The sequence below is a fragment of the Alosa alosa genome, chromosome 6 (genome assembly GCF_017589495.1).
Source record: "Alosa alosa isolate M-15738 ecotype Scorff River chromosome 6, AALO_Geno_1.1, whole genome shotgun sequence".
In the NCBI taxonomy this organism is placed as follows: Eukaryota; Metazoa; Chordata; class Actinopteri; order Clupeiformes; family Clupeidae; genus Alosa; species Alosa alosa.
This window is the reverse complement of record NC_063194.1, coordinates 16188938-16199590: the sequence shown is the minus strand read 5'-3', so window position 1 is coordinate 16199590 and position 10653 is coordinate 16188938. Positions and strand designations below refer to the sequence as shown.

The following is a 10653-nucleotide window of genomic DNA, read 5'->3' as shown; positions in this document are numbered from 1 at the left end:
AAGTGTGTGACACATGGACAGTCTGAATTCTGCTATTTGTCATCTACCCGTGTGTGTATGTATTTATGGTTATCTTATTTTACTAGAGCAAAGTGTCGCTCACGACAGCCCCAGGTGTGGTAGCTTGAGTGACTGAGTGATGTGTGATTAGTCTGTGCATTACAAATAGCCTCTGCTCTAAGTGCATGTGGACTAGTTTCCAGTACAGCCTTCCAGTGAAATCAGATTTCATGATGACATATGGAAATTGAATAGACAGATTGGGGTCACGGGAATGGAAATACTTTTATGGTAGCAAAGTAATAGTATGTAGTAGTAATAGTATAGCATGTACGCCGGATTCCTTGTTGAGTCAAGCCATTGGCATTAGTGGATAATTAAAGAAAATGATAGGCTACTTCTCAGGCATTGAAATATTGAAGGCAACAGCCTTACTTTTTGTGAATTGTGCCATGTGGTATTTAATTTCAATATTGTTTGGTAATACTGCTTTTGTCCAAAAAGGCTGCAACCAAATTAGGGGTAGGCCTACTTATCAAAAGCAATTGGACACATTCTTAACAGAAAAAATATAATGAAGAAGTACTTTAATTTGAAATATTACATGACATTGCATGTTGCTGCTTTCACATCAAGCCCACTTCCTCTTGCAGACCACTCATGAACTCACTCATCATCTTTGGTATGCTTACACAAAGGAATTGCTTTTTTTTTTTACTGCTTTACTTTGCATAGGAATTAGGCTACTTTAATTAGCTGCCAGTCCTCTAACCTGAGTTTCAGAGTTGAGATGATGATCTCTTTAGTAAACACAAGTCTGGAGCAGTTCGCAGTCTCTGCAACTGCTCAACAAACGTTTTTATTTCCCATGATAGGATTATGTAGCCAGATGTAGGCTCCTGTTCACAAGCTTGGTTTCAGGTGGTTCGGTGAGGAGGATTTTTGAGGTGGTTCAGGTGAGTTAGTCTTCATAATCAATACATTCCAATAAACAATTCAGATAAAATGGGTTCTATATATATCTATGGCATCGGCTAACTAGCGCCAGATTTTAGAGTGCAGGGGACAAGCCGAGATGGGCTATGAGACATACGTTCACACTCGGTATCATGTTTCAACACACTTTAGGTCAATATCACACCGGAATTCTCCTTTAACAAGACACACATGTTAATTATGTCTCAACAGTGCAGTGTGGTGAAATACATATTAATGAAAGCATATGACCTCTGTGGAGACTGGTCTTTACACCTCCCAAAAAGTCGCAAGTAACCAGAATGCAAAGGGTGATTATTTACATCGATTACCGCTTGATAATGTAACTCAAAATTAAACAGATAAATACCCCAGAACTGTGGCAAAATATGAGGAAGACGATGTTTCAAGAGCTCTACCAGAGCCATCTCCCTTATTAGACATTCTCTGGCTATACGTTGTGGGATTGGGGCTCGAGAGCCGATTGGACCGTTGGCCTCTCTTTTGCCCTCAGCTAACATTGACTGAAAACGAGTCGTTATCATAGTTTTGCTTTTTAGCTAGCCAGTTAATCATAGGAGACTTGTATTTCCTCCGAATATAACATAACATTTGTTGTTATAGTTTCTTTAACTAAATCTTAGACGTAATGTGATAGCTCTATAAAAGCGGTGAAGCAGTTTTATCAAAGTTAACGTTAGCTGACGTTTAGAACTAAAAAGGCAAGACATGATATCTTTTTTAAGTTTAACGTTAATGGATGCTAAAATAGCCTACAAAATCCACTAAAATAGATCCTAATAACTCCTTTTTAAAAAGTCGTTGCGAATCTAAACCATTAGTTTTTTGATAAACGTTAAATATCAGCGTACCAGTTTCAATCTAGCAACAGTTAGCTGCTAACATTGAAAAGGACATGGAACAGCATTTGTTTGAGAAGCCATCCTCACCTCTGTGTCAGTCCACTCCAAAAAGTGTTAATCCTCACCAACGGTCATCATTAAAGGTAAATTTAAGCCATGTTTAAAATGCTAACTTTAATGTTGTAAACAGTCTTTGTACTGGTGACACCCTGAAATTGTAAGTCACGTTAACAGTAGCAGCTATATGTTTCAGTAGCTTCTAGTGGTCTTGTTAAAAATGTCAGTAAAGTCGGCTAATGTGTTGTTTGGTTAATAATACCATTAGGATGCAGATGGGATGATCCAAGGCTCTTCAGAACAAATACCATTTATGACTTTGGATGACAGCCATGAACCACAGATGTAAGATATCAAAATGTTCATTTACTTCATCATAATGGAATTATTCACCCATGGGACACCTCGTGCATTTCTGTCTTCACTCTTTCCTTTAAAAGTGAAGACTCGGGCATTGGAGCTTCCACCTTGTCCTGCAGTTCGTCAACGGGTGAACTAGAAGATAGCTATGTTTGCTCTTTTCCTCTGAACAAGAGGATTGATGAGACTGGGAAGAAAGCTCAAGACCTTATAGAGAGAATCAATCACAGCCGTGCCATGGATCAGAAAGTCATAGCCAACTTTGAGGACACACTGATGAAGAAGGTACCTGTTGGTCAAGTGGATTACTGTTATTTTTTGTTTGTTTGTTTTGATGGAAACTGTTATGGACACATTTTTCTGCCATGGGATCATTCTACAATCTGGATCATTCTACAATCTGGATCATTTGCAGTTGCTAATATGAACAAGCATGTGTTCACTGCTGTTCAGATACAGAATTCTTTCAGCCTCACCAACCTTTAGAGCTTGCATTCTATACACCTTCTGTTTATTTGTATTGGCAGGTGAGGGAGACATGTCAGGAGTTGAAGGACCACCTGTTCAATCACTATGAGGAGCAAAGTCATGGCATGGAGGCCCGGCTGCAGGAGCTATCCGAGGTGTTGGGAAGGAGCAGCCAGCTCAGCGTGGAGCTTCAGGGTGCCAGTCAAGTTTTGGTTTCCATCAATAAGGGTCTCCAGCAGACCCCTGAGCAGTAGATATACAAGATGGTATATTTCCATGTCAGGTATAGCTATTGTTCTTGTGTTTCAGTAGAAACCTGCTCATTCAAAATCAGTCAGGCTGTGGTTACTGCACAAGGAGCATGCTTTGTTCAAGTGTATTTTGTGTTATTTGTTCACGTTTCACTTCATTGAGTTGGAGTTTACGTTTTTAAATGTCTGAGAAAGTATTGGGGATTATCAAAATTTAGATTTTAATGTTTTGTGAATATATTGTAGGAACTGTGTATAAGTCATTAAAATAGTTTTGATTCATTAAAGTGACTTGACGTCCATTGTGTTTCATGTTAAATGTATCAGTCAAATTTTAACAGTTAACATAAAGATTGGATTTTGATTCATAAAGTCAATCGGGTATCAGTAGCAACAACATTTGCATTTTCAAATTAGGCAGGATGGAAACAAATTGGACACAAAAGTGTGATTAAGTGGGGACAGCAGTTACATACATACCCCACAATAATAATTTTCTGTTATCTTCAATAACACTTATTTGGAGTAACAGTGGGGTGGTGGTAGCTAGCATGCTGTAGCCTGATAAATTGTGGGTTCAATACCTGGCTTCCACCGTTGTGCCCTTGAGTAAGGCACTTAATCCCTAGTTGATCTAGGGACAATGCCCCTTGTAATAACAAATAAATAAATAAAACAGTGCCACTCACTCCAAGAATAGCCTGCCATAAAGAGAAAATATAAATCTGCTATAGCTAGATATACAGATACGGATCAAATTAAAGCGCCATTCTACATGACAAACAAATAGGGACCTTCATCACAATGAAAATATAAGGAAAAATGGAGACACTTAATTGCAACTAGCTTATTTATTGGGTATAATTCTTGTTTTGACATTTAAAACAAATATCTTTCAATCATGCAAAAGAAAAGATCCTGTTAGTAAGAAAAGGATATTTTGCTTCAAAATGATACTGAACGGTCAATCTTTTCCCCCCAAAAAAGTCCCATGTAAAGTTTCAACATCACCTGTAGATATGCATTTTAAATATTTAATGTATACATGACTGACAAACCAGTGTATTTTGCCCTTTTCTCTTGCCTTATACTACAGGGGTCATTTGAAAACACATGAAATTTATGTTCCTGAGCTATGTTATTCCATAAACTAATATTTACACCAATCTCTACAAACTAAAGGCGTGGTGTGGATAGAAAAATAGTGATTTGGTCTGATGAACTACATCATAGTTCAATGTATCTGACAGGTTTAATCTTTTCCTGTTCTTTTGTAAGTGTATTTTCTTTACCAAACCCTTTTCTCTTTCAAACATAATATTCTGGTGCTTGTAAAATTCTACAGACATGTTCAACCATTTTTTTAAACTCCATTGACCTACTATCCATTCTTTGATAAAGGCAGCAGCTGGCTTTTGAAAGTGACTTTACAGGCGGAAGTGAGAGAGAAGCAGGTTCTTATTTATCCACAGTGAAAGACTGCAGGCCTGTAATGGCCCTTCCCAGAATCAGTGCGTGAATGTCATGGGTACCTATAAAAGAAAGAAACAATATCTTCAAAACCCAAAAAAGCCAGACTGGAAATAAATAGGACACATATTTTGCACATGAAATACAGAAGCATAATATTTTGGTTTCGGCACAATTGACACCAATATCACTTCCTTTGTTCCTTACAAAACTGCACTGCCTTGGTCACACAATACTTTGTTGAGGCAGCATGCGTTTGATTCCATCACTGTAACTTTATGCTAAAAAGCTGAGGCCCTACTAAATATTGATTAAACATTCACAAATAGATTAATGTGAGTGAGGCAAGGCATCTGTATTGTATTCTTATCTCTGCAGTTTTATATTACTCAGTTATCTTGATCCATGAGAGAAGGCCACTGGTCCATTACTGTCTATTAGGCCGCTTGTTCCAGTGAAACAATCTCATTATTAACTAATCAGCTAGATCAACATATCGTTTAAAAAAATTAAAACATTACTGACTCCTCATGGCAGAACAATAAGCTGAAAACTTGTCATTAATTTAATTTAACAACAACACATTGTTAAATGGCATTTTATCAAGGCTCTTTACAGAGAAGGGGAAACACCAATGTGTAGCACCAACTTGGGTGATGCTAGGCAACCATTATGTGCCAGAACAGTGACCACATGCCAGCTTGAAGTGAGGGAATGAATGAATGAGCTTATTAAACTGGAGGATGATTAGGGGGCCAGATTAACCGAGCCAGGTGGGGATTGGGGAATAATATTCTATATAATATATATAGTCAGGATACCAGGGAACCCCATAGTATACTCACTCACCTTCGTATGTGTTTACCGCCTCCAGATTCATGACGTGGCGGATTATGTGGTACTCGTCAGCGATGCCATTGCCTCCCAGCATGTCACGAGCCTGTCTGGCAATGTCCAGAGCCTTGCCACAGCTGTTCCTCTTCAGCATGGAGATCATATCCGGACATGATCTAGAGACATGGAGAGACAAGACAACGGTCAGTCAACTAACTAATGAAGGCACATGCCTTTACTGCTTTTACTATATGTTACGAAACATCATACTTTTTCTCATCAATCAGTCTGCCTAATCGTAAGCAGGACTGCAATCCAAGAGTAATCTCTGTAAGCATGTCTGCCATCTTCTTCTGCATCAGCTGGTTTCTGGCCAGGGGCACTCCAAACTGTATTCTGTGGACATCCATACAGGTTAATACACCACTAGCAATAGACTTTGCCCATTTAAGTGTGCAATGTTAGAACTTCAAAACCTCTAAAGAAGTTACAAAGATGGATTGTTATGAAAACAATGTTGTTACTTGACATCTGATGTAAAGGGAGTAGTTTCAATTAAATTATCTTCTAACCTGTCCAGTGTGTACTGCCGGGCAGCATGGAAACAGAACTCAGCAGCACCCAACGCCCCCCATGCAATGCCATAGCGAGCATTGTTTAAACATCCGAAGGGACCCTGACAGAAGAAACACAGACAGAAGACATCCTCTTCATTTACTCACTAATGCATCTCACATGACTCCATGGTCCATTCACAATGGTCTATAAAGGGGTGGTACAACTTACACCCAGTCCAGACACGTTGGGCAATAGGTTTTCCTCTGGCACCTCTACCTCGTCCATGACGATCATACCGGTGGCTGAGGCTCTCAGTGAGAATTTGCCCTCAATCTTGGGTGTGCTCAGGCCTTTCATGCCACGTTCAAGGATGAACCCCCGAATTTTGCCATCTTCACACTTGGCCCAAACCACACAGATGTCTGCCACAGGGGAGTTAGTGATCCTGTACACGGAGAGGAACAGAGAATGGGGAAGAGAACAAAGCTGAATCACAAGTTACTCTCAACGCTATATTCTGTGTGTATGTGTGTATATATATATATATATATATATATATATATATATATATATATATATATATATATATATATTTATTTATTTATTTTTCAAAATTACACATTCTGACAATGAACCGAATTGACTAGTTCTAAAAATAAAGCATGGACATGCATCATGAGCGCTTTGGGTTACACTCAAACGCGCTATAAATAAAAGTGACTTGACTTGACAATGACTCAATGATTAATCTAAAGTTACACTAGGGCACCACCATGTGGACTCTTATAGTCACTGTCCTCCCTGAATTTAAAGAATCTTGTTTACAAGTTTCAGGGTTACTGTGACACATTTACCCTTGGTTAAGGACAAGCACACATATTAGTTCCTGATCATTTTGAAGACTAGAAAGGGTCTTTTCCAGTTTGTCATTCATACTATGATTTGAAATATTCTAAACAGGTATTCTAAACATTCAACAACATAAAACACACATGCATGTCCAGTTGAATGTATGTAAAAGTATTAATTTGAGGGTGGTTTGAATGCAAGAAGGTATACAATTATTTGTTTGTTTCCCTTAATCATTAACTTCACATAATAACAGAATACAGAGACCAGATGATAACTATACTGGGCTCACCTCTCACCATGGGTAATGTGACCCAACCGATATTAATAAGCACATTAAAAAACACTTTATTGTCAAAAACAGCCTTGCTGTAAAAAATTGTTTTTTTTAAAAACTATCATTAATCTACATATAGCAATGTCAGAACATTAGTTAGGTGATGCAGTCATGCTATGCAGTATACTTCCAATGAGGCTATTTGCATGAAATGTTTCATAGTATTAACATAGGTAATCCACACATAAAAAAAAAATTACAAACATTAATGTCCATTAATGTTGATGTGTTCAATACTTATTTCCCCCGCTGTATTTACGCTACACAGAATACAGCTCTTCAAGTCGACTCACCATGTCTTGGAACCAGTAAGGCTGAAGGTGCGGCTGGATGGGTTGTACTTGGCACGTGTCTCCATGCTGCTGGGGTCACTGCCATGGTTGGGTTCAGTCAGGCCAAAGCAACCAAGAATCTCACCCCGAGCTGAGAGAGGAAAATGAAGTCCCGCAGCATGACTAGCAGCTTTGTATGTACGCAGTTAAAGCACTGAAGTTGTTTGGACTCTGTTTTGACTTTATTTGAATTGGCAACCCTATCTAGTGCAATGGCGAAAGGTGAATAAACCCTGTGTCTCTCTGTCTCTTACCGAGCCTGGGCAAGTACTTTTCCTTCTGTGCCTCAGTGCCGTAGGCATAGATGGGGTGCATGACCAGAGAGGACTGTACACTCATTACAGAACGGTAGCCACTGTCAATCCGCTCTATCTCCCTGGCGAGCAGACCGTACGCCACATAGCTTGTGCCAGCACAGCCATAGCCTAAACAACAAGGAAGACATGGAGAGATGTAAACATAACAAAGTGACTTCATTGTTTTTTATCTCCCCTCTGAAAAAGAATCAATGATAATAACTCAGATGACTTCAAATGACTAGCATGATTTTATATTTTCATGGGGGGGAAGAAACACGTCAGGGAACGGCGCAATTCCTAAATTGTGCTATAGCACGAAGCAAAATTCACTCTAACTTTATGAGCAGAAGTATTCACCATAGGCTTACCTTTAATTGTTGGGCCCAGGACACCTAGTTCACCCATCTCAGAGATAATCTCTCGGTGGAAAACTAAAATAAATGGATAATGATATTAAGCCTTGATGCAAATGTGATATGCTGATTCACTGACCATGCTTAGGCGTGTACCTTCATTCCTGTTGGCCAGGAGAACACGGGGCATGAGCTTCTCCTGGCAGTAGGTGCGGAAGGAATCCCTGATCATGATCTCCTCCTCTGTTAAAAGTCCCTCGAGGTCCAAGGCATCCCGCCAGTTAAACTGTACCTTGGCTAATATGAGAATTGCAGTGCAGTAAGCATCCATCATTATCCAAACAGAACACGGTGGATGGAAAAAATGACAAAAGATCTAATGTCAGTGGAAACCATTCTGTAGTCAACATACGTGCTTTGGGACGCTTTACGGTCTCCTTTTCTGTTTCTGAAAATGAAGAGACATTATAGTAAGAAATGAACTGTCATAATAACACAACCTGATGGAGGAACTAGTTGGATAACTCAATAATCCAAACAAGTTAATTGTTTAACCATATTAATCTTTACCCCATTTAGGAGTTGCTGCTGTTCCCTGTGATCTAGAGGCTGAAACCACAACAGCTCTCTGAGGATTCACCAGAAGGCGACACAGACCACTTCTTAATGCCATGGTCAAATCTGTGTCTATGGGAAGGGGGGGGAAGGTAAACATTTCATTAATGGCCTAATCACCACGTCTCATGTAACAAGTGGAGAAATATGCAAGCCAAGAAGCGATGATATCTCTCATCAAAATTGGAATTAGTAGGCCATGATCTGAGATTTGAGCTCGCTGTGACACTATGTAACTCTATGCATTTGTTTGTATGTATTCGCAAAGACCTTATATCGGATAAACATGTTACATACAATACGTTAGATGCGAAGCCACAATTTCGCAGATATACAGACAGATAGACGGAACCAGAAGACAGGTCGATCTAAAGAGGTTAACGATCTAGAGTCAACATCTGATTTAGGCGTTATGAAACCATTTTAGCACTGGGACAGGTGACAGACAGCGCGGTTGGTGAAGCTAACGCTCTAATGGTGGCTAAAAGCTAGTCTGCAAACTTGACACACTTGATATTTCACAGAATGTAAATCAAAACATGTCGAGAATGAAAATAAATGCTTAAATTATGAATATCAAAGTTGTCCTATTATGTGGTACATATCCATCTAGCATATATTTACCTGGTTCTTCTATGCGTTGCTGGCTACTCACCCTTGTCTGCCTTTCCTGACTTCTCCGACTGAGTTAAAAAAATGTATTGAAGGTATTGAAGTGGTAGTCGCTATCGGCCATGTTGAGTGTGTCAAATTCCCGTAGGCCTACAAATATTTACTTTGTGTGTCCTTTTATCGTTCAATACAAATAGTCAACAACGCTCTACTAAAATATAGAAAAAAACATATGTAATAAAATTGTTTTTCGATCGTCTTGTTGCTCCAACAAAGAGTGTCCACAGTCTGTGGAACATTCAAAATGGAAGAAACATTGGGATATGTCAACACCGCTCTCATCTCATCTCTCACTCCGATTGGCTTCACAAAGGGGGTGTGATAAGACGTTCGGCACCAACACTAGTTTGTCGCATTCATGTGCTGGATGTTAGTAAAGGGGATACTATTGACAATTTGACATTTCTTGTAAGAATGTCCTGTAGTACGACGTAGAATTAGGGCCACACATGAAGAAACATATCAAGGCAAATTATTATTTTTTCTTCATATGTGGCCCTATAGGCCTACCTCTGACAAGTTTTCTCTTAAAAGTCATTGGATGTAGGCCTTACCCTATGTGCCCAACTGCCCATATAGCCTGCCTCTGGTTTGAGCAGCTAGATATGTGACCAGAGGCTACTCTTGTCCCAAGTCTAGGCCTATTCATGGGTTTCATCCGGTCCCTTTCCACAGAATCAATCACCTAGATTATGAATGCATGGTGCTTGATTAATACACCTGTGGAAAGGGACTGGATAAAACCCATGAATCGGCATATCCGACTTTAGCCTTGAAGGATTTGTTATGAATGTAGGCCTATAATTGCAGCATATGACGATAGATCTGCATATAGGCTACTGGATGGTAATCATTTACACACTCATAACTTTAGATTCATGCATTTATAAAAAATATACATACATATATATAAGGACTAAATCAGCATTTATATAGTATATACTGTATACTCTTTTGATCCCGTGAGGGAAATTTGGTCTCTGCATTTATCCCAATCTGTGAATTAGTGAAACACACACAGCACACAGTGAGGTGAACACACTAACCTAGAGCAGTGAGCTGCCTGCTACAGCGGCACTCGGGGAGCAGTGAGGGGTTAGGTGCCTTGCCCAAGGCCACTTCAGCTGTGGATGTGGGCATGGAAGACCACTGCCCCTGCCCACATTTTTCCTACTGGTCGGGGATCGAACCAGCAACCTTTCGGTTACAAGCCTGAAGCCCCTGCATTTGCATAATGTGAAAAACATTCATACAAAATCTAACTGCAGTTATGCAGTCTTTCCTGAAGTGTTATGCTGTTTCATGTTCAAAATATTACATGTCTGTAGTAAAGTGCAATGTATTTGCAATACAATGTAAA

At 39.4% G+C, this 10653-nt stretch overlaps 2 protein-coding genes across 3 annotated transcripts; one reads left to right on the top strand and one right to left on the bottom strand.

Moving 5' to 3' along the window:
- The first annotated feature begins 1431 nt into the window (after positions 1-1431).
- Positions 1432-3276, top strand: LOC125296225 (synaptonemal complex central element protein 2-like). The gene is made up of 4 exons (XM_048246009.1): positions 1432-1981; positions 2164-2240; positions 2336-2540; positions 2783-3276. Exons 1-4 carry the CDS (start codon positions 1892-1894, stop codon positions 2975-2977), a joined length of 567 nt encoding a protein of 188 aa, XP_048101966.1. The 5' UTR covers positions 1432-1891; the 3' UTR covers positions 2978-3276.
- Positions 3277-3810: 534 nt separating this feature from the next.
- On the bottom strand, positions 3811-9376 carry LOC125296208 (glutaryl-CoA dehydrogenase, mitochondrial-like). 2 transcript variants are annotated; one of them, XM_048245976.1, is made up of 12 exons: positions 9277-9376; positions 8577-8693; positions 8419-8454; positions 8163-8303; positions 8022-8084; positions 7609-7779; positions 7316-7445; positions 6065-6281; positions 5851-5954; positions 5549-5674; positions 5294-5454; positions 3811-4506 (listed from the first exon to the last, which is right to left on the bottom strand). In XM_048245976.1, the coding sequence occupies exons 2-12, from the start codon at positions 8677-8679 to the stop codon at positions 4433-4435; spliced, it is 1326 nt and encodes a 441-aa protein (XP_048101933.1). In that variant the 5' UTR covers positions 8680-8693; positions 9277-9376; the 3' UTR covers positions 3811-4432. The 2 variants fall into 2 exon arrangements, with proteins under 2 accessions (XP_048101933.1, XP_048101932.1); XM_048245975.1 differs by having other exon boundaries at positions 9246-9351.
- Between the last annotated feature and the right edge of the window lie 1277 nt (positions 9377-10653).

Coding starts and splice junctions, on each gene's coding strand:
- LOC125296225 (XM_048246009.1), top strand. CDS start 1,892: ATGGAACAGCATTTGTTTGAGAAGCCATCCTCACCTCTGTGTCAGTCC. Junction 2,241..2,335: donor GACAGCCATGAACCACAGAT/GTAAGATATCAA, acceptor TTCCTTTAAAAG/TGAAGACTCGGGCATTGGAG. Junction 2,541..2,782: donor AGGACACACTGATGAAGAAG/GTACCTGTTGGT, acceptor TTGTATTGGCAG/GTGAGGGAGACATGTCAGGA.
- LOC125296208 (XM_048245976.1), bottom strand. CDS start 8,679: ATGGCATTAAGAAGTGGTCTGTGTCGCCTTCTGGTGAATCCTCAGAGA. Junction 8,455..8,576: donor AGCAGCAACTCCTAAATGGG/GTAAAGATTAAT, acceptor CTTCATTTTCAG/AAACAGAAAAGGAGACCGTA. Junction 8,304..8,418: donor CGTAAAGCGTCCCAAAGCAC/GTATGTTGACTA, acceptor TTCTCATATTAG/CCAAGGTACAGTTTAACTGG.